The sequence below is a fragment of the Lucilia cuprina genome, chromosome 4 (genome assembly GCF_022045245.1).
Source record: "Lucilia cuprina isolate Lc7/37 chromosome 4, ASM2204524v1, whole genome shotgun sequence".
Lineage (NCBI taxonomy): Eukaryota > Metazoa > Arthropoda > Insecta > Diptera > Calliphoridae > Lucilia > Lucilia cuprina.
In genome coordinates, this window is record NC_060952.1 from 81,916,572 (window position 1) to 81,940,228 (window position 23,657).

The 23,657-nt window shown below is 28.7% G+C and overlaps 3 protein-coding genes across 3 annotated transcripts; 1 reads left to right on the forward strand and 2 right to left on the reverse strand.

Annotated features, from left to right (window-relative positions):
* Positions 1-212: 212 nt before the first annotated feature.
* LOC111678475 (40S ribosomal protein S27) lies at positions 213-1,555 on the reverse strand. The gene is made up of 3 exons (XM_023439845.2): positions 1,405-1,555; positions 677-896; positions 213-599 (listed from the first exon to the last, which is right to left on the reverse strand). Exons 1-3 carry the CDS (start codon positions 1,408-1,410, stop codon positions 571-573), a joined length of 255 nt encoding a protein of 84 aa, XP_023295613.1. The 5' UTR covers positions 1,411-1,555; the 3' UTR covers positions 213-570.
* A 1,809-nt stretch (positions 1,556-3,364) lies between these two features.
* LOC124419583 lies at positions 3,365-9,369 on the forward strand. The gene is made up of 4 exons (XM_046949652.1): positions 3,365-3,609; positions 3,781-4,406; positions 4,462-4,841; positions 8,754-9,369. Exons 2-4 carry the CDS (start codon positions 3,784-3,786, stop codon positions 9,257-9,259), a joined length of 1,509 nt encoding a protein of 502 aa, XP_046805608.1. The 5' UTR covers positions 3,365-3,609; positions 3,781-3,783; the 3' UTR covers positions 9,260-9,369.
* An 8,284-nt stretch (positions 9,370-17,653) lies between these two features.
* LOC111678473 (protein takeout-like) lies at positions 17,654-18,936 on the reverse strand. Its single transcript, XM_023439843.2, has 4 exons — positions 18,628-18,936; positions 18,325-18,559; positions 18,126-18,259; positions 17,654-18,042 (listed from the first exon to the last, which is right to left on the reverse strand). The coding sequence occupies exons 1-4, from the start codon at positions 18,686-18,688 to the stop codon at positions 17,744-17,746; spliced, it is 729 nt and encodes a 242-aa protein (XP_023295611.2). The 5' UTR covers positions 18,689-18,936; the 3' UTR covers positions 17,654-17,743.
* Positions 18,937-23,657: the final 4,721 nt, after the last annotated feature.

Below are 23,657 nucleotides of genomic sequence, written 5' to 3' on the forward strand. Positions count from 1 at the left end.
CTACTGTAAATGACATTTTTAAAAATTGATCTTTAAAAAAAGTTCTATACGGATAGTTGAACTTAATATCGTCTCATGTTTTCTTATTATAAAATCAAATAAAGTTCTATTAATTCGATATTACATAGGAACACGTGTGGACCAATATAATCTATGGACATTCTAAATATGTAAATAAATATCAATAGTCGAGATAATAAAAACATTTAATAAATATTTTATGTAAAGAAAAACTTCTTTAGTGTATTCCATATAAAAAAATGAATCTAATTCATTCATTAATCAAATAAATACATTGGAATTGAAGAAGCTATTGATATCACCATAACCTTTTTTTCAAATTTGGGATTTATCCGGGTAAGATAAAGATCCTTTTTTTAGTTCATAAAAACAACAGGAATCCAACGTTGTATCCTCAAATTAAGGCAGATATGAGAAATTAGTTGATATACTTCTTAAGCTTTTTTCAGAACGAAAAAGTATTTTTTATTGTTTTTTGTTTTTTTTTCTTGTTGTTAAAAAATAAAATTTGAAAAAATTATGATGAGGCAGCAAACTAAAACATCACATTTATTGAGGCTTCCTTCTGAAAGAGCAACCTGTAGAAAGGAGATTAAGAAAAAAGGACAAATATTAGTATAAGTTCTTAAAGGATGAAAGTGACAATAAAACATACCTTCTGTGAGCTTAGCACGGCCACCGGTAGGCTGGCACAAGATGGTAGCACATCCAGCACATACAACAACGCCTTGAGCGTGGCTGAAGACAGTGGTGATTCTGTAGCAGCCGGGGCATTTGACATCCATGAAGTAGGAGTTGGGATGTTGCACCAAGCGCTTCAACTTGTGTTTGCGCTTTTCTTGAGCGGGCAAAGGATGCAATAAATCTTTGGCTAGCTAAAAAGAGACAACAAATAAAATACACATTATTTTAAGGCCAAAACAAATCAAAAACACACCTTAATTCAGTCATTCAACTGAACATAATAAAAAAAAACACTAACAAAAAAATTGCAAAATATTGTATTTCGAGGTTATGTGTTGTTGCTGTTTTTGACATTTTTACAATTAGAATTTTTTAATTAAAATTTCTCAAATACACTTTTCACAAAATAATTGCAACAAATCATGAACATTTTGTCTTCAAGCCACATTTTTCAGCTCTTCCATTTGTCAAATCAAAGCATGTGTATATTCCCTCTCTTTTACTCTTCATTAACACACAATGAGTTTTATACATTCACTTGAGGTTTTTGCTTAATTTTCGCACTTTTTCCACATTTTACAACTTTCTTTTGCAGTTTTTCTTTATCCTTGGCTTTTGTAAATATTTTTCACACATTTTTAACCCGTTTTTGCAATTTTTTCGTTAGTTTTTTGGATTTTTTATAAAAATTTCACCCACCGGCATGTTTATTCTTTCACAGCTAACACGGAAAAGGAAGTAGAAAATGGACGCGTGAAGTTAGATGTAGTTTAAATACTTGACAGTTCTACGTACAATTAACAGTGACATCTTGTGGTGAGTAGCGAGCAGAGTTGTATTTAACACACAACTAAGGGGTAGTTCAAATATATATATGATTTCCTTGTAATTTTATTACATTAAAATAGCTTTTAGTTTATAATTTAATAACTATTAACATACTACTACATATAATGAATGTTTGACTATGTATTTGAATAAATAATTTATAGTTTTTATTACTATTTTGCAAAAAAGAATTATTATTTTTACTATAACTTTCTGTGTACCCTGTTCTTAAATTGATGAAATTCCTTAAGCGTTACCAGATGTTGGTAAATTATGAATTTCATAATATAAGGTAATCTCAATAAATGTATTTCAAAATATGTTTATTTGTATAATTTACTAATGTATTTCATTAATTGAGGTATTTAAAGTAAGAACATTTATCATATATTTTAATCATTTGTTTTTTTTTATTTATAAAGTTAAGTAAATGTTCAAAAACCAGACAGAATGTTTTATGGAACAAAATACACAAAATAGGTACAATTTTCAACCCTTAAATGTTAAAATGTCCAAAAAGTAAGAAATGTTACGAATGAATCAAAAATATCGCCAGAATATCCCAGCTATCAGTAATCTGAGTCTACTTTGACCCCTTTTGATGAGCGAAAAATTATTAATAAGTTGTGTGCTTGAAAAATGATCCGAAGACGATTGATTGAAAACTGGTTCCATGGAAAAACAATAATAAAATATATAGCAATCATAATTCTTATGTTTAATGATACTTTAGTTGGGTGACTAATCACTAAACTAAGTTCCAATTAATGATAAAAATCTAATTTATTCGAGAAACAATCATTTATGATCATTTATATATTTATTTTCTTATTATATTTCGCTTAATCGAGAGTTAAAGAACGTTTTTCCGGTATTATTGTATTTGTTTGTAATGAACATAAAATGACTCAGAAAAGGCTCAAAAACTACTAAAATATAATTCGACAATTCTGAAAACGACCACTATTTCTATTCACAAATGACTCGAAATAGATTAAAGAAAAAAATTAGTTAAAATTGTTCGAAAGTGGTGCTCATAAAAAACTCTTTTAGACGAGTAGCGGGTAGGGTACCGTTTTCTGTAGACGATTGTATGGTTTATGATCATTTTAATCGTGCAGACTCGAAGGTGATCAAAGAATCAAAAAATGCTATTAAAATTATATAGCAGAAAGGAAAACTCGACTTTTTGCATTTAATTAAAAGTCGACTTTTTAACTTTTCAATTTTTAAATAGTCGACTTTTCGACTTTTTCCAATTTTTTCGACTATGTTTGACTTTTTCGAGTTTTTTCACTTATTTATTTTTATTTTTTTCGACTTTTTGCATTTTATGAAAAGTCGATTTTTTCGACTTTTTGCATTTTATGAAATGTCGATTTTTCGACTTTTTTCATTTAATTAAAATTCGACTTTTTGACTTTAAGTATTTTATAAATAGTCGACTTTTCGACTTTTTTTCGATTTTTTTGGTTTTTTGACTTCTTTCGACTTTTTTCGACTACTTTTTTTGACTTTTTCCGACCATTTTAGAGTTTTTTACTTTTTTCACTTATTTAAAATGTTTGGCTATTTTAGACTTTTTTCTACTATTTTCTATTTTTTCCGACTTTTTCCGACTTTTGTCGACTTTTTGACTTTTTACGACTTATCGACTTTTTATGACTTTTATTTCCAAACGATAGTCGAGTTATCGACATTTTTCGACAAAAAGTTGATTGTTCGATTATTCGAAAGTCGATTTATAGAACTTTTTTATTTGTTGTGAAACCAATTTTCTGTCCCAAATAAAATTATCTAGCTTTAACCGTCAGATCTGGCATCCCTTCAACATTAGCAAATAAAAAAACTGCAGCCAACTTCATTTATATTGATAAACAAATGTTAACATAACATTGTAATGTTACAACAGCATTGCCAGGTGGAAAACATACACAGTTGTGAAAAAGTAGTAGTTTCAAATTACAAAGAAAAACCGTCATTCAGTCCGACAGGAAAAATTTTCCTATTCACACGGTGTTTTTTTCAAAGTTAATTGAAATTAGATAAAATTTTGAAAATTCAGTTAAATAAAAGGTAAGTGACTAATAAAACGGTAATATTTAACAATTAGTGTTTTAAGAGAAAAAACAATAAAAAAAGAAAGGAAATATGTTAACTTTAATGAATTTTTTAACTAAAAAAGAAAGTAAATTGTATTGTAAATGATAATTGTATTAGATTTTTTTTAAAACTTAACAATTTCAGGATATGTCTTCTGCAGAATATAATACAACTTATGCAGCACCCGATATGTTGCAATTGAATATGGACAATATATCAAAAGAACTGAACGATTTGATTGTTACTGGCGAACAGGAGTTTGGAATGACTCAACAATTTCCGGCCGCCAATGTTGCAAGTGTAATGCAAAATAATTTGCAAGTTTCAGCTTATGCCAAGCCCAATTTTCAGCTTTATCAGCCTTGCGCGGCAAATGGAATGCAATTTTCGAAACATAACCTCAATTACTATGGTACTCTACAGCAGTCAATGACTTTTGCAAATAATACTTACAACAACTTTGCGGCCAGACAAACTACTTATACACCTTCATATGCCTTTTTAAAATCTGGAAAGAATTTTGGTCATTCCACTCTTGGGCCATCACAGGTTCTAAATACGAATGTCACTGATACTCCTACTTATGAGTTTCATTATTTACGTTCTAATGGTGAATATGAAAAGAAGTTTTCTACTTCGTGCAACTCCTTGGGTAGCACAGGAACTTATCGTAAAATACCCCGTTTTGCTCATAAACATTTTAATCAAAAACTATCAAATGCAACCACAGATAATGATCACATTAAGCTTGACTTGTCCCTAGTAGATTTGTAAGTTCTTTTAAATACTAAAACCCAAGTATTTTCTACTAATTCTCCTTTACAGCAATGAAAATTCTACTGTACGTCATCTTTTCGAGCTTTTACGTGATTTACATTGTGCCTTGGCCGAAGTACCACCCTCTTCAGAGGCAAATGAAAATAGTCAATATGTTGAAACATTTGCTTCCGCTGATGCCAAGAAATCCGCTATGCCTACTACTCTAAATGTTCAGAATCAAGTGAAGCAAGCCTGTCGCAAATTGTCCATTTTCATTTGTGACATGCAGCGTCTTTTGGACAACAATAAAATGTTTGATCATCAAATGCATGCCGAATGTGAGTTCTATTTGAATACATTGCGTCAATATTTAAATCAATTGGAATTGTTTAAAACTATTGAAATGGAACATAAGAGAGGACAGTTTCTAAAGGAAAAGATTAAAGGTAAGTGGAGTTGTTGTTTGTTGTTAAAACTTTACTTATTTGATAAAATAACAATTTCTAATATCTAAAAATAACTAATATGTAATGTAAGGACTGTGAGTAATGTTTAATTTGGAAAGATGATTTATATTAGGGTTCTATAGTTGAAACCAAACGTCGACTTTTTGACTTTTTTCATTTAGTTAAAAGTCGACTTTTCGATTATAAGTATTTTATAAATAGTCGACTTTTCGACTTTCCGACTTTTCGATTTTTTTGACTTTTCAACTTTTTTCGACGTTTCGACTTTTTCCGACTTTTTAATTTTTTCGACTTTTTGACTTTTTTCAAGTTTTTCCGACCATTTTAGAGTTTTTGACTTCTTTTTCACTTTTTTAAAATTTTTGACTATTTTTGACTTGTTTCTACAATTTTTGAGTTTTCAACTTTTTGACTTTTATACTTTTATACTTTTTCGACTTTTTCCGACTTTCCGATTTTTTCGACTTTTTGACTATTTTCGACTTCTTTCGACTTTTTTCCGACTATTTTTGACTTTTTTCAAGTTTTTCCGACTATTTTAGGTTTTTGACTTTTTTCCACTTTTTTAAAATTTTCTACTATTTTTGACTTCTTTTCCACTTTTTTAAAATTTTCGACTATTTTTGACTTGTTTCTACAATATTTGATTTTTCGACTTTTTGACTTTTCGATTTTTTCGACTTTTTGACTATTTTCGACTTTTTTCCGACTATTTTTTGACTTTCTTCGAGTTTTTCCGACTATTTTAAAGTTTTTGACTTTTTTTACACTTTTTTAAAATTTTCGACTATTTTTGACTTGTTTCTACAATTTTCGAGTTTTCGACTTTCTTCGACTTTTTTCGACTTTCTTCGACATTTTTCGATTTATTGACCTTCTTCGACTTTCAGACTTTTCGACTTTTTTCGACTTTTATTAACAAAGTCGACTTTTTTCACGGACGATAGTCGAGTTATCGCCTTTTTTGAAACAAAATAGTCGACTTCGACTTTTCGACTTTTCTATTAATATTGAACCTAGATCATAAAATTAACAATAACTTTCTTATTCATAACAATTTATTAAAGATTTATAGAACACTTTTTGCATGAAACTTTATCTTATAAATCTAAAAGCCCTGATACACGATTGTCAGATCTTACAACGTTGTTGAGTAAAATGTTCAGAAAATATCTAATAATCGTCTGAACTTACATATTTTTCGTTTGCAACGTTGTCGGAGAAAGCATTACCGCAAATATTGCAGGACAAAATTTGTAAGTTCACAGTATTATTAGACATTTTCTGTTATTTGTCTGGTTAGATTTAAGGTTGCCATAGGTACCCTAATCCGTCGTTACTTCGGTCCAAGTTGAACCCTTTTAAAAAGTACCTGTACGAAGTAGGCCGTCCCATACGAATGCAGAGAAGATTAGATGTAGTCTCATCTTCATCATCATTTAGATAACTTCTACAGAAAATATTGATACAATGACCAATAACAATCGATACCATCTCTAGTTGTAGTCTGTGAAGACCAAGAAGATAGTTAGGCATGCATGGATCCATATGGGGCCAAAGCTATCAAAGAAGTGTGCTCACAATAATGTAGCACTACTTGTTAATCTGCTTTTTATTGCATCAAGTGGAACGCCACAGAACTGATCTATTTTCAGTTTGCTAATTGAAGTTCCACACTCTTGCCATACGTGCTTCCTTGGCCTCTCATGTTCGGTGATGTTTGAATGTTATGCGTCTTATAGAGAAACGTATAAAAAGTGAAAATTACGCTTTTTTATTAGAACTTACCACAAACGTCTTATTTATTATACAATACAAATGATACTTTTTGAATATAAAACTAGAAACTAAACATATACAGTGCTTAATGAACAGTATTCTAATGGTAGACATTTTTGTGTTTTTTTTTTATTTATATTTTGATTGGGTAGCGAAACACCCAGGTTTGTTTTACACCATTTTTAACTGAAATTAGGAAAAAAAACCACATGGAATTCCATTTAATATTGATTTTCAATTTGATATTGAGAAAATTTCAACTACAATTAGGATTTTTAATTTTAAATTAAAAAAATTCCGAATAAAATTGAGATTTTTTTTTAAATTGGAAAAAATCTGTACCTTGCGCACAAGGTTTACATGGACAGCCGGACAGACGGACGGACATGTCTTAATTGACTCAAAAAATGATTCTGAATCGATCGGTATACTTTGGGTATTGGACCAATATATTTGTATGTTACAAACATCAGCACAAACTTATAATACCCTCCCCACTATAGTGGTGTAGGCTATAATTATTTAAAGCTATCCAGATCACGAGTGGACACCAAACCCAAAATATTTTGGGCAACATCATATTACAAAACAGGGAATATTTTGAAGAGGGGTAACTTAAGTTAGTTAGTTAGTTAGTTAGTTAGTTAGTTAGTTAGTTAGTAAGTTAGTTAGTTAGTTAGTTAGTTAGTTAGTTAGATAGTTAGATAGTTAGATAGTTAGATAGTTAGTTAGTTGGTTAGTTGGTTAGTTAGTTAGTTAGTTAGTTAGTTAGTTAGTTAGTTAGTTGGTTAGTTAGTTTGTTTGTCTCTTATCTTTCGCCCATTGTGAGAGTTCATCTAGTGCAGTTTGGATAGAAATTTTCCTTTGACCAGTATCGGCATGTCGTCCGCATAGGCAACTATCTTCTTACCTTTAGATTCAAATAGCCGTGGCTACCGTTAACCACTAGTAGCCAAAGAAGAGGAGATAACAGACCCCCTGTTGAGTAGTTAGTTAGTTAATTTTTATGTAATTTTCATCCTTATCGGTTGATTATTTTAATAATATTCTTTAATAATAACAAGTAAGAAATTATAGTCGGGCGAGGACGACCATATAATACCCTACACCTGTTACAAAAAAAAAACATGTGTTTTAGTTTTTATAATAAAGCATTTAAGTTGAATTGTACCTTGCCTCCTACATATATACTTAAGATATTTGTTGTTCTAAAAAAGTTGTGGACATTTGAGACAAAATTTGAAGGCGGTTTTTTATAGGGGCTAGTGTGAAATGAGGCCCTATAATTATAAATTTTGATTAGAAGGTTTACATGGACGGACGGACATAGCTAAATCGACTCTGAAAATGATTCTTTAAGGTGGATCTAGGACCAATATTATTGTGCGTTACAAACATCAGCACAAACCCAATATACCCTCCCCACTAAAGTGATGTAGGATATAAAAATAAAAGCCTAAAAGTATGCAAACAATTTATATATATGCATATATTTCTTGGACTGAAGATACCGACTTTTAACTTATATCATCCCCACAACAAAATGGATAAAAGTATTGCATAAAAATATTCTTAACAGTTTTTTAAACGATCAGAATGTACTATAGGTCTCGAATGTAAGGACTGAAAGTTTTTTTTACTCAAAAATAAAAAAAAAACACTTACGGTCCATGATTTCATCTAGCTCCCTACACGTTGCTTATGGCATATAATCTAAACAGTTATAAATTAATTATGCAGCAATCATGATAAACTATTTTCATTCAAAAGTTTTCCATATCAATTTTGTATGCAAACACAAGACAATGAACTATCCAACTCCCATCCACAACAAGCTTAAGTTCAATGAACATCATCAATTTTTAATTAACATTAAAAAAAAAACGACAAATTTCAACAATTTCTTTTTTCTTTTTCTAACAAATTGCACTTTTATCTCTATGATCTCATTAACAAGTACAATAACATTTCCTTAAAACGTTTGCTAATAAACTTATGTATACAATTAACATAGCATTGCAAATTAAAGTAATAATATTTAACAATTATTAAATATAAATCTAAAAAATAAAAACAAATAGAAACAAAAAAAATCAAAGCAATTTTTTATAGCACACGCCGAACGTCTGTCATTATTATTAGAACATACAAATCGTCAAATACGTGAGGTACACATACGTTTAGTGGCCTTTGATTGGTATATTGGTGTTAAATATCGTGGAGATGTGGCGTTAACAGCAACTGTATGTCAACAAACTAATGAGAACTTTAAAGAAAATTCAAAAATTGGTGTAATTAATGAAATTTTACAAATGTGCAATACAACAACAACAAAAACAACAAACAATTTGAATAATCAAATGGAGACCACAGCAACAACAACAACAACAACATCATCATCAACAAAAGCAGAATTTTCCACTAATATTATAGAATCTTCACAGAATATATTGATTAATAATAACAAAGAAGAAGTGGTGAATGTAAAATCGCTATTAAAGAACAATAATAATAACAATAACAATATTTTTAATGTTTATAAACCAGACCAGATCAGAAAAGTGGCGTCAACGACTACTTTCAATCACAATCGTCATCCATTTTTTTACATTGGTTAAAATCTGTTGAGATGATGTTGATGCAAAATTGATTTTATTGCATTTATTGCTGAAATATTTGTTTAATGTTTCGCTTTAATTAAACAATAATCATTTTATTATTATTTTTGTTGTGGTTTAAGTTTATTATAATAAATTAGTCTGTTTTATATATTATTCTTTTTCTAGATTTTTTTTTCAAATTTTTATTATAAACCAATTAATATTCCTTTGATTTTTAAATATAATTTTTTTAATTGTATTTTTATTAAATAACAATAACAATCACATTTATACATACATACAAACCTTTTAAAAACACTTTGTTTCAACTTTTAATTCAACTTTGTTATACTTTTTATTGTTTTATTAAAACAAAAACTTTCTTATTAATTTACATAAAAAATTGTATTATACTTTTTGCTAATTATTTTTTATATATAATTTAATAATTTTTTTTAAACAATTTATACACCAACCAATTATTATACGTTTGTTTTTTTTTTTAATTTTCTAATATTTATATTATTTAAAATTTTTATCTTAAACGCTTTTTTGTTTAATTATTTACAAAAAATTTGCATTTCAATTTATACAAAAAGTACTCTTTGTCCATTTAACATAAAATGTTTGAAATTTTTTATTAACTATTTTTTTTTTTTTTTTCATAAAAACATTTTGTTATTTATTTAACAATAATTTCTCTTTGTTAATTTATACTTTTTCTTAATTGTAAATTTTATTTGTTTTTAATTTAAGATTTGTTTTAAAATAATTTGTATTATTTAAGCTTTTTATTTATAAAATTATTTAGCAGTTTGTTCGTTGTGGTGTTTATACGTTCTTTTGTTTTAAATGTGTTTTCGAAATAATTTTTTTTTTTAATTTTTTATATTAGTTTTTTCTATAATTAAAAGAAATGTTTACTTTTGCTTGAAATAATATCTAATATTTTTATAATAGATGGAAAGTTTTGAAATACATATTCCATATTTGTTTTCCTAGATCTAAGTTTTTGCATTTGATTAAAAAGAGACTGCAGACTAGACCATATTATATACAAGATTTATAACTTTACTGTATACAAGACTAAAACCCAGACAATAGAGTAGAATATAGACTAGGCTACACTAGACTAGACCAGACTATAAAATAGACAATCGACTAGACTTTAGACTAGACTATGTACTAGACTATAGACTAGATTAAACACTACAGACTAGGCTATGGACTACACTATAGACTAGACTATAAACTAGATTTTAGATTAGACTATAGACCAGACTATAGACTAGACTATAGACTAGACTATAGACTAGACTATAGACTAGACTATAGACTAGACTATAGACTAGACTATAGACTAGACTATAGACTAGACTATAGACTAGACTATAGACTAGACTATAGACTAGACTATAGACTAGACTATAGACTAGACTATAGACTAGACTATAGACTAGACTATAGACTAGACTATAGACTAGACTATAGACTAGACTATAGACTAGACTATAGACTAGACTATAGACTAGACTATAGACTAGACTATAGACTAGACTATAGACTAGACTATAGACTAGACTATAGACTAGACTATAGACTAGACTATAGACTAGACTAGACTATAGACTAGACTATAGACTAGACTAGACTATAGACTAGACTATAGACTAGACTATAGACTAGACTATAGACTAGACTATAGACTAGACTATAGACTAGACTATAGACTAGACTATAGACTAGACTATAGACTAGACTATAGACTAGACTATGACTAGACTATAGACTAGACTATAGACTAGACTATAGACTAGACTATAGACTAGACTATAGAACGACTATAGACTAGACTAAAGACTAGACTATAGACTAGACTATAGACTAGACTATAGACTAGACTATGACTAGACTATAGACTAGACTATAGACTAGACTATAGACTAGACTATAGACTAGACTATAGACTAGACTATAGACTAGACTATAGACTAGACTATAGACTAGACTATAGACTAGACTATAGACTAGACTATAGACTAGACTATAGACTAGACTATAGACTAGACTATAGACTAGACTATAGACTAGACTATAGACTAGACTATAGACTAGACTATAGACTAGACTATAGACTAGACTATAGACTAGACTATAGACTAGACTATAGACTAGACTATAGACTAGACTATAGACTAGCCTATAGATTAGACTATAGACTAGACTATATACTAGACTATAGACTAGACTATAGACTAGACTATAGACTAGACTATAGACTAGACTATAGACTAGACTATAGACTAGACTATAGACTAGACTATAGACTACACTATAGACTACACTATAGACTAGACTATAGACTAGACTATAGACTAGACTATAGACTAGACTATAGACTAGACTATAGACTAGACTATAGACTAGACTATAGACTAGACTATAGACTAGACTATAGACTAGACTATAGACTAGACTATAGACTAGACTATAGACTAGACTATAGACTAGACTATAGACTAGACTATAGACTAGACTATAGACTAGACTATAGACTAGACTATAGACTAGACTATAGACTAGACTATAGACTAGACTATAGACTAGACTATAGACTAGACTATAGACTAGACTATAGACTAGACTATAGACTAGACTATAGACTAGACTATAGACTAGACTATAGACTAGACTATAGACTAGACTATAGACTAGACTATAGACTAGACTATAGACTAGACTATAGACTAGACTATAGACTAGACTATAGACTAGACTATAGACTAGACTATAGACTAGACTATAGACTAGACTATAGACTAGACTATAGACTAGACTATAGACTAGACTATAGACTAGACTATAGACTAGACTATAGACTAGACTATAGACTAGACTATAGACTAGACTATAGACTAGACTATAGACTAGACTATAGACTAGACTATAGACTAGACTATAGACTAGACTATAGACTAGACTATAGACTAGACTATAGACTAGACTATAGACTAGACTATAGACTAGACTATAGACTAGACTATAGACTAGACTATAGACTAGACTATAGACTAGACTATAGACTAGACTATAGACTAGACTATAGACTAGACTATAGACTAGACTATAGACTAGACTATAGACTAGACTATAGACTAGACTATAGACTAGACTATAGACTAGACTATAGACTAGACTATAGATAGACTATAGATAGACTAGACTATAGACTAGACTATAGACTAGACTATAGACTAGACTATAGACTCTACTATAGACTAGACTATAGACTAGACTATAGACTAGACTATAGACTAGACTATAGACTAGACTATAGACTAGACTATAGACTAGACTATAGACTAGACTATAGACTAGACTATAGACTAGACTATAGACTAGACTATAGACTAGACAATAGACTAGACTATAGACTAGACTATAGACTAGACTTATAGACTAGACTATAGACTAGACTATAGACTAGACTATAGACTAGACTATAGACTAGACTATAGACTAGACTATAGACTAGACTATAGACTAGACTATAGACTAGACTATATAGACTAGACTATAGACTAGACTATAGACTAGACTATAGACTAGACTATAGACTAGACTATAGACTAGACTATAGACTAGACTATAGACTAGACTATAGACTAGACTATAGACTAGACTATAGACTAGACTATAGACTAGACTATAGACTAGACTATAGACTAGACTATAGACTAGACTATAGACTAGACTATAGACTAGACTATAGACTAGACTATAGACTAGACTATAGACTAGACTATAGACTAGACTATAGACTAGACTATAGACTAGACTATAGACTAGACTATAGACTAGACTATAGACTAGACTATAGACTAGACTATAGACTAGACTATAGACTAGACTATAGACTAGACTATAGACTAGACTATAGACTAGACTATAGACTAGACTATAGATTAGACTATAGACTAGACTATAGACTAGACTATAGACTAGATTAGACTATAGACTAGACTATAGACTAGATTAGACTATAGACTAGACTATAGACTAGACTATAGACTAGACTATAGACTATACTATAGACTAGACTATAGACTGGACTATAGACTAGATTATAGACTAGACTATAGACTAGACTATAGACTACACTATAGACTACACTATAGACTACACTATAGACTAGACTATAGACTAGACTATAGACTAGACTATAGACTAGACTATAGACTAGACTATAGACTAGACTATAGACTAGACTATAGACTAGACTATAGACTAGACTATAGACTAGACTATAGACTAGACTATAGACTGGACTATAGACTAGACTATAGACTAGACTAGACTATAGACTAGACTATAGACTAGACTATAGACTAGACTATAGACTAGACTATAGACTAGACTATAGACTAGACTATAGATTAGACTATAGACTAGACTATAGACTAGACTATAGACTAGATTAGACTATAGACTAGACTATAGACTAGATTAGACTATAGACTAGACTATAGACTAGACTATAGACTAGACTATAGACTAGACTATAGACTAGACTATAGACTAGACTATAGACTAGACTATAGACTAGACTATAGACTAGACTATAGACTAGACTATAGACTAGACTATAGACTAGACTAGACTATAGACTAGACTATAGACTAGACAATAGACTAGACTATAGACTAGACTATAGACTAGACTATAGACTAGACTATAGACTAGACTATAGACTAGACTATAGACTAGACTATAGACTAGACTATAGACTAGACTATAGACTAGACTATAGACTAGACTATAGACTAGACTATAGACTAGACTATAGACTAGACTATAGACTAGACTATAGACTAGACTATAGACTAGACTATAGACTAGACTATAGACTGGACTATAGACTAGACTATAGACTAGACTATAGACTAGACTATAGACTAGACTATAGACTAGACTATAGACTAGACTATAGACTAGACTATAGACTAGACTATAGACTAGACTATAGACTAGACTATAGACTAGACTATAGACTAGACTATAGACTAGACTATAGACTAGACTATAGACTAGATTAGACTATAGACTAGACTATAGACTAGATTAGACTATAGACTAGACTATAGACTAGATTAGACTATAGACTAGACTATAGACTAGACTATAGACTAGACTATAGACTATACTATAGACTAGACTATAGACTGGACTATAGACTAGATTATAGACTACAGTCTAGTTTATAGTCTAGTTTATAGTCTAGTCTATAGTCTAGTTTATAGTCTAGTTTATAGTTAAGTCTATAGTCTAGTTTATAGTCTATTCTATAGTCTAGTCTATAGTTTAGTCCACAATCTAGTCTATAGTTTATTTTCTCTGATCTAGTCTATAGTCTAGTATACAATCTAGTCTTTAGCCTAGTCTATGGTCTAGACTATAGTCTATTTTATAGTCTAGTGTATTGTCTAGTTTATTGTGTAGTCTATAGCCTAGTCTATAGTATATTCTATAGTCTCATGTCTCAATATGGACTAAATTATAGTTTAGTATGTAGCATATTCCGTACTATATTTTTACAGCATACTCTGTGGACTAGTTTAAAGTCTAGTCTGATTTAAAATCTAGACTAAACCCTAGCATATCCAGTATGTTTACAATTCATTTAAGACTATTTTTTAATAACCAATTAAAAAATATAACTTTTTAATTATATCAAAGACAGTAAAATTTGCACAAAAAATAATAAAGATGACCAATAACAAACACAATAACTAGATAAATTTAAAAAATCTAACAAAAATACAACAAGTTTTGTGTGAAAACCATTAATATATAGAGAAATTTAGAATATCGAATATTCTATTTAGATTCTAAAGTCCAGCAGAATTGGGAAAAAAATATATAGTGGCACTTCGTTTAATATAATAATTAACCGTTCGATTAGTCTAATGTTAATTACCCCAACAATTTCTTGTTTTTTGTTCTAACAAAAAAACGAACAAATTTATTTAATGAAATTCAATTCTGGTTTTTCAAATAAACAGTAGTATATTTGTCGGCCTATAAGTTATTTAATATAATAATATTTATAAAATAAAATTTCCATTAAAATAAAACAAATGTAAATGTTATAAAAAAAAGTTTTCAATAATTAAACAAAACTTTCTTAAACAATTGTACTTTTTCTTTAAATTGTAATTGTAGTTATTTTATTGCAAAAATCATAAACATTAATTGTTTTTAACTTTTTATTTAAATATTGTTTTATGAGTCTATTTAACTTTAAGTTAAATCTGTCATATGTTTGACAATTAATGATCACCTCGTGTTGTAATTTCATTAAGAGTTTGTGGGTTTTTTATTTCAGATTTTTTTTTACTCTAATTGTAATTGTATTTACTTACAAACAAACAAACATACATACATAAGTAAATAATAATATTTAATTGTAATAATTTGCCTGTGTTCTGCATTTAAAGTTTATAATAACTTTTAATTGTTTTTATATATAAATTTATTTTTATTATTTTTATTACACGCTTATAATTTTTTGTTTCACTTTATAAATGATATTATTCCTTTTGTTTTTATTATTTGTTGGATTTGTTAATGAATTTGCATTGCTATGTTAATTTGATATTTTAGTTTTTTTTTTTTGCATAAATCTTTTCGTAAATTATTTTCACATAAAAGTGTGTAATGATTGAAATACTTTAAGGAAATTTAATAAAATCGTTTGTTTCTAAAGAGATCAAATATATGTTATTAATTTACATGGGAAAAGCCAACAAGGCTAGGATATAGACTAGTTTATTGATTTGACTATAGAGCAGCCTAAAGACTAGACTGATGGAGGTCGGTCCGATTCCCTCCTGAGACTAACTAACTAACATACTAACTAACTAAACTATTTACTAAACTATAGAATAGTCTATAGATTACACTACATTACAAACTAGACTATACTATAGATTAGACTATGGACTACACTATTGATTATAAACCTGACTATAGACTAGACTATAGACTAGACTATAGACTAGACTATAGACTAGACTATAGACTAGACTAGACTATAGACTAGACTATAGACTAGACTATAGACTAGACTATAGACTAGACTATAGACTAGACTATAGACTAGACTATAGACTAGACTATAGACTAGACTATAGACTAGACTATAGACTAGACTATAGACTAGACTATAGACTAGACTATAGACTAGACTATAGACTAGACTATAGACTAGACTATAGACTAGACTATAGACTAGACTATAGACTAGACTATAGACTAGACTATAGACTAGACTATAGACTAGACTATAAACTAGACTAAAGACTAGACTGTAGACTATACTATAGACAACACTATAGACCAGATTATAGACCAGACTATAAACTTGACTATAGACAAGACAAGATTATAGACTAGACTATAAACTGGACTACATACTGTACTATAGACTAGATTATTCACTAGACTATAGACTACACTATACTACATACTAGACAATAGACTAGTCTTTGAACTAAACCCTATACTAGACTGTAATCTGTACTCTATACTAGATTATAGACTAGGCTTTAGAATTTAGACTAGATTATGGACTATAGTCTAGCTTATGAGCAAGACTTTAAACTAAACTAAAGTTAAAACTTAGACTAAACTATAAACTAGACTAGACTATAGATTCGACTATAGACTCGACTATAGTCAAAACTTAGACTAAACTATAAACTAGACTAGACTATAGATTAGACTATAGACTCGACTATAGACTAGACTATATACTATACTTTGAACAAGACTATAGACTGGACTATAGACTATACTATAAACTAGACTATAGACTAGATTATAGAGTAGACTATAGACTATACTATAGACTAGATTATAGCCTAGACTATAGGCTAGACCATATACTATATACTAGACTATAGACTAGACTATAGTATATAGACTATAGACTAGACCATAGACTAGACTATACTATAGACTAGACTATAGACTAAACTATAGACTAGACTATAGACTAGACTATAGACTAGACTATAGACTAGACTATAGACTAGACTATAGACTAGACTATAGACTAGACTATAGACTAGACTATAGACTAGACTATAGACTAGACTATAGACTAGACTATAGACTAGACTATAGACTAGACTATAGACTAGACTATAGACTAGACTATAGACTAGACTATAGACTAGACTGTAGGCTGGATCATATACTATAGTATAGTCTATACTATTGATTGACTGGACTACAAACTTGACAAAAAACTGAACTATGGTCTAAACAGTAGACGGAACTTTAAACTGTAGTGCTTTAGAGATTACAGCCAAATCGTACATAAAATAAATAATAGCACCGCAATATTAATAATTTATAAAAAAATTATTTTATTATAACAAATTAATATTAAAAAAAAGATATAATTCAAATATAAACAAATAAACCTAAACTATTAAATTAAGGAAATAATTCATTATAGGGAAATTTGCTTAAAACATTATTTATCACTTGTTTGGCCACTAAACTTAGTGCCTTGGCAAAACCTGGTTCCAATTCATTATAAATATCTTGCCAATTTTCATTTAAGAATTTGTTCATATTATCGCCCAAAGCTTTGTCGCCATTAAAGAGATTATCTAATTTGAATTGTACAAGTTGTGGTTTAAATTCTAATTTTACATGTTCTAATTCGGCAAAAGTTTGACCATTTTTCTCGACAGGTTTTAAGTCGAAGGAGTATTTGAGCTGAAGATTTTCTGGGTATTAAAAAAAAATAAGTTTTTAAGGTTGAATAAAATTTTGAAAATTTAACTTGACACCAAAAGTGGACTATACTTACTGCAAATAATCAAAGCATCACCATTTCCTACAATGGGCAAAATCAAGACACGTCCATCGGCATTATATTTTCCTTTCAAAACAAATTCTGGCACTAAAGCATCAATCACGCTGCGTTCTTTAAAATTGAAACCTCTGAAAAATAGATTTGTAAATTAGAAATTTTCTGCAACAACAATTATCCCCAACAAGTTTCCTACTTGACGGCTTTCACTTGAGCCGTTTTCATGCCAAGCAAATCAAGATCTTTAAATTTCAATTCTAGATTAACTGGACTTGAAGGATTTCTATCCAAAGCCAAACTATTTACACGCAATGGATCGAAAGGTAAAAGATTCAATTCACGTAAACCACCTGGATATGTATTCAAAACTTCTTGAGTGGCACGGGTTAGACAGCCGTTATCACCACTCTGACATCTTGTTATAGCAGCAGCTATTTTAATTAAATAGAACTTTTTAATTTTAAACACATTTTTTTTACTTTACTTCTTGAACACTCACGAAAATCTCCCAAAACAGCTGCTATACTGAAAACCACAACTAAACACAGTGATTTATACATTTCCGAATTTGTTTTTTTTTTCAGAAAAATTTCACCGTTATTTGAATCACTTCACTCCTGTTTTAATATTGAATTAATTATTATACTGTTAACTTCCTTTTATACTTGAGCCGAAATCCAGTAGATTCTGATCTGTATATTTTTTTTGTTTTTATTGTTTATTTAGAATGTTATTCATTTAAATGTATTTTATTTATTTATATATTTTTTTTTTTGTTATATTCCAAAAACCTGTATATGATTTTGTGTTAATTTTGTTTTTGCATTTCTTGTTCCATCAAAACTCATCTCATTTGTGGTGTTGATTTTTTTTTTTTTTTTTGTTAAAATTGACAATTGTATTTAAATCTCATAATTTGTAATTAAATACAAATATTATTATTGTAGTTTTATTTGATTTTTTTTGTTTAAGCTAGACTTTAGTACTAAGGTTCTGTGAATTTGTTAAAATTTTGAATTAAAGTGATCAGCTTTCTTTTAGGTTTCTCACTTTTAAAGCACTTATTATTGTCAATACTAACTGAACTTTGCTCTTTAATAAATTATACAACAACAAGACGTTTACACAAAATATTTTTTTTTAAATTTACATTTATAGTGCTTCTGTCTATTTAAAATTTAATAAAATTTTAAACACCCGCTTAATCATCGTTTTAGTCTGCGATTTTTAATTTTGTCTTTGTCTCCTAGTGTAGGTTTTGTAAATAGTAGAGTATTCAATTATTCGGGTTTTTGTCTTATTCGGTTTATTCGACAGATAATTATTTGAGGTTTTATGTTAGCCGGTTAATAATCGGATAATTAAAAACTATTCGTTTATTCGAATAAGAGGAAACTAGCTGTTATTATTGCCTTTAACAATAGTTTTCTTCATATACACCCTGTAACAATTTTGAAAAAAACATTCACACATGGATAAGCTTGTGAAAATAGATTCCACTTATAGAATTGCGTACTCCGATTTTTATGTCCTTATAAAAGGATTTCAAAGTTTAAAGGACTACAAACGAATATTTAAAATATTTATATGTATTTTATAATGCTATTATTGGTATCACTTAGAGAAAAAACGAAAATGAAATTAAATATAAAAATGTTTCATTTTCGACTCAAAAACTTTTAACTACTTTTTTTGTGACAAATTTTCTTTAAGATTTCCAATTCTTTCTTGATGATTTGAAATAAATTATATTATTTCGAAGCAGAGGAACTCAGCCTATTTGAAATTAATATTAATACCAACTTTTTAATATAAATTTGGAATTCCATCTTTTGAAATTGGATGTCTTTTAAACTTTAAAGTCCTTTTACAGGAGCATAAGAGCTGATTATGAAAAACTGAGTACACAGAGCTAATACGAATGGTTCACAGTTTCCTGTACGCATAGATTTTTTCATGTTTGAAATAACTTTTTCACGGTTTATAAACAAAAATATTATTTTCTCTTCAATTCTTTGTTTAGTTTTTTATCAAATACTTGAAATTATTAATGTTTATGTGAAATGCTTTTCTATATAAAGACATTACTTTTTTTAAGATTTTCAACAAGTTCTAGAATTCATACGTTCATCCTTAAGAACACAACAATGTTCCCAAAAAAATGTTTGTAAAAATAAAAGAAATATAATTATTTCCATGATTTTTTTTTCAAAAATCATCAAATATTAAGAAAAGAAGAAAATTTATTATAAAAATATTAAATTTTGTAGAAAATGCATAGTAATTTTACTGCTAAATAGTGAGTTTTTCTTAATCGGTTAATTGATAGAAATTATTCGGATTATTCGTTATTTGAAATTTGACTATTTTCATTTATTCGAACGATTATAGTCAAAAATTAATCGATTAACCGAACGACCATTATTTTACTCTAGTAAATAGATAGCACAGTCACTTAATAATGGGTCAACGACATTTATTTATTGGTCAAATTATGCAAATAATTTGTTTTTAGTGTTCTACTGTTTTGACCATTATTTGTAAAACGAGTCATTTTTAAAAACGAAATTAAAAAAAGTGTTCTGAGAATTTTTTATTTCTATTAATTAAATATATTTAGTAAAATAAAAATTTCAGTTAAAAATTGTTTAATTTAAATTAGCTACACCATTTCTAAATTGATTTTAAGAAAGATTTTATAAATTGATTAACAATAACATAAATAAACTGAACTAAAACAGAACTAGAACAGATCTAGAACAGAACTAGAACAGAACTAGAACAGAACTAGAACAGAACTAGAACAGAACTAGAACAGAACTAGAACAGAACTAGAACAGAACTAGAACAGAACTAGAACAGAACTAGACCAGAACTAGAACAGAACTAGAACAGAACTAGAACAGAACTAGAACAGAACTAGAACAGAACTAGAACAGAACTAGAACAGAACCAGAACTGAACTAGAACTAAAAAATGTTTAAAATAATTAAAATCTTTCATTAGTGGGCATATTTTCAAATTTTTAACAAAAACTTCTGCAATATTCATCATCTATTTGGCAACTTTCCCATTATTTTTTAATCCTAATTTAAAAATCCCTTTGTTTAATTATTTCCCATCGGCCTGAATTTCCTTAAACAATTTCAGTTCATACTCGGCCGCTAGTTAAATGACACGTGTTCTATTCCGTCGCGATGCGTCGTTCGTTTTGAAATTATAAATTAAGAAGTGAAAAGTGTTTAAATGTTTATAAAACGAGTGTTTAAATGTGTTTTAATAAAATATTTATAAAAATCTGTGTTAAAACATAGTTTTTCATTAAAATAATTCGGTAATAGTAAAAGAAAAAATGTGTATACGCAAAAGTTATTGTAGTTATTGGTTCTTAGCTATTGTTGTTGTTGTTTTTCTTTATGTCTATTCAAAAGCCCTTTGCGCATAAGTATGTGTGATTGTTGGGTGGGAAATTGCAAGTGTATAGTGTTTTACATAAAGATGTCAAAAGTTGAAAAGTTGTTGGTTAAAGCTTTTGCATCATATTAAAAAGGAAGGAAAAAGTAGAAAAGCAAAAAAAAAAGCTAAAGTTTTTGGGAATTTTATTTTCTAAGTTAAAGTTAATGCGCAGCAGAGTTGCCATTTAATGAAATATATAAATATAGTATAATTAATACGGTAATCGGTGCGGGAACGGTTTTTAAATAACAAAACAAATAATAATAAACAAATTCTATCTAATCTGATAAATTAAAAAAATAAATCTATTACAAAGGTATGTGGAATAAACTGAAAATTTCATAAATAATTGTTATATATACTTATTTATGTACAAACTTACTTAAAGGAATTTAATGCATATGTTATCGCATATTTTCCATAATTAGATATTTCTATCAATAATTTTCCATAACGAATTTTTTATAAACCAAAATTTTAATGATCAATTTTATACAAATAGATAGTTTTACGAATGCTAAATTTAGTTAGAAAACTGTTAGTTCTGTTCTAGTTCTGTTCCAGTTATGTTCTGGTTCTGTTCTAGTTTTGTTCTTGTTCTAGTTCTGTTTTAGTTCTGTTCTAGTTCTGTTCTAGTTCTGTTCTAGTTCTGTTCTAGTTCTGTTCTAGTTCTGTTCTAGTTCTGTTCTAGTTCTGTTCTAGTTCTGTTCTAGTTCTGTTCTAGTTCTGTTCTAGTTCTGTTCTAGTTCTGTTCTAGTTCTGTTCTAGTTCTGTTCTAGTTCTGTTCTAGTTCTGTTCTAGTTCTGTTCTAGTTCTGTTCTAGCTCTGTTCTAGTTCTAGTTCAGTTCTAGTTCAGTTCTAGTTCAGTACGAGTTCAGTTCTAGTTCAGTTCTAGTTCTAGTTCAGTTCTAGTTCTAGTTCAGTTCTAGTTCAGTTCTAGTTCAGTTCTAGTTCAGTTCTAGTTCTGTTCTAGTTCAGTTCTAGTTCAGTTCTAGTTCAGTTCTAGTTCAGTTCTAGTTCAGTTCTAGTTCAGTTCTAGTTCAGTTCTAGTTCAGTTCTCAACTTTCCCATTATTTTTTAATCCTAATTTTAAAATCCCTTTGTTTAATTATTTCCCATCGGCCTGAATTTCCTTAAACAATTTCAGTTCATACTCGGCCGCTAGTTAAATGACACGTGTTCTATTCCGTCGCGATGCGTCGTTCGTTTTGAAATTATAAATTAAGAAGTGAAAAGTGTTTAAATGTTTATAAAACGAGTGTTTAAATGTGTTTTAATAAAATATTTATAAAAATCTGTGTTAAAACATAGTTTTTCATTAAAATAATTCGGTAATAGTAAAAGAAAAAATGTGTATACGCAAAAGTTATTGTAGTTATTGGTTCTTAGCTATTGTTGTTGTTGTTTTTCTTTATGTCTATTCAAAAGCCCTTTGCGCATAAGTATGTGTGATTGTTGGGTGGGAAATTGCAAGTGTATAGTGTTTTACATAAAGATGTCAAAAGTTGAAAAGTTGTTGGTTAAAGCTTTTGCATCATATTAAAAAGGAAGGAAAAAGTAGAAAAGCAAAAAAAAAGCTAAAGTTTTTGGGAATTTTATTTTCTAAGTTAAAGTTAATGCGCAGCAGAGTTGCCATTTAATGAAATATATAAATATAGTATAATTAATACGGTAATCGGTGCGGGAACGGTTTTTAAATAACAAAACAAATAATAATAAACAAATTCTATCTAATCTGATAAATTAAAAAAATAAATCTATTACAAAGGTATGTGGAATAAACTGAAAATTTCATAAATAATTGTTATATATACTTATTTATGTACAAACTTACTTAAAGGAATTTAATGCATATGTTATCGCATATTTTCCATAATTAGATATTTCTATCAATAATTTTCCATAACGAATTTTTTATAAACCAAAATTTTAATGATCAATTTTATACAAATAGATAGTTTTACGAATGCTAAATTTAGTTAGAAAACTGTTAGTTCTGTTCTAGTTCTGTTCCAGTTATGTTCTGGTTCTGTTCTAGTTTTGTTCTTGTTCTAGTTCTGTTTTAGTTCTGTT

What these genes read in the sequence shown, in the direction of transcription:
- LOC111678475 (XM_023439845.2), bottom strand. An exon ending in CCGTGCTAAGCTCACAGAAG is followed by an intron (nt 600 to 676) that starts GTATGTTTTATT and finishes TCCTTTCTACAG; the next exon opens with GTTGCTCTTTCAGAAGGAAG.
- LOC124419583 (XM_046949652.1), top strand. Translation starts at nt 3,784, where the DNA reads ATGTCTTCTGCAGAATATAATACAACTTATGCAGCACCCGATATGTTG. An exon ending in GACTTGTCCCTAGTAGATTT is followed by an intron (nt 4,407 to 4,461) that starts GTAAGTTCTTTT and finishes TCTCCTTTACAG; the next exon opens with CAATGAAAATTCTACTGTAC. An exon ending in TCTAAAGGAAAAGATTAAAG is followed by an intron (nt 4,842 to 8,753) that starts GTAAGTGGAGTT and finishes AATTTTTTATAG; the next exon opens with CACACGCCGAACGTCTGTCA.
- LOC111678473 (XM_023439843.2), bottom strand. Translation starts at nt 18,688, where the DNA reads ATGTATAAATCACTGTGTTTAGTTGTGGTTTTCAGTATAGCAGCTGTT. An exon ending in AGCTGTTTTGGGAGATTTTC is followed by an intron (nt 18,560 to 18,627) that starts GTGAGTGTTCAA and finishes TAATTAAAATAG; the next exon opens with CTGCTGCTATAACAAGATGT. An exon ending in GCTCAAGTGAAAGCCGTCAA is followed by an intron (nt 18,260 to 18,324) that starts GTAGGAAACTTG and finishes TCTATTTTTCAG; the next exon opens with AGGTTTCAATTTTAAAGAAC.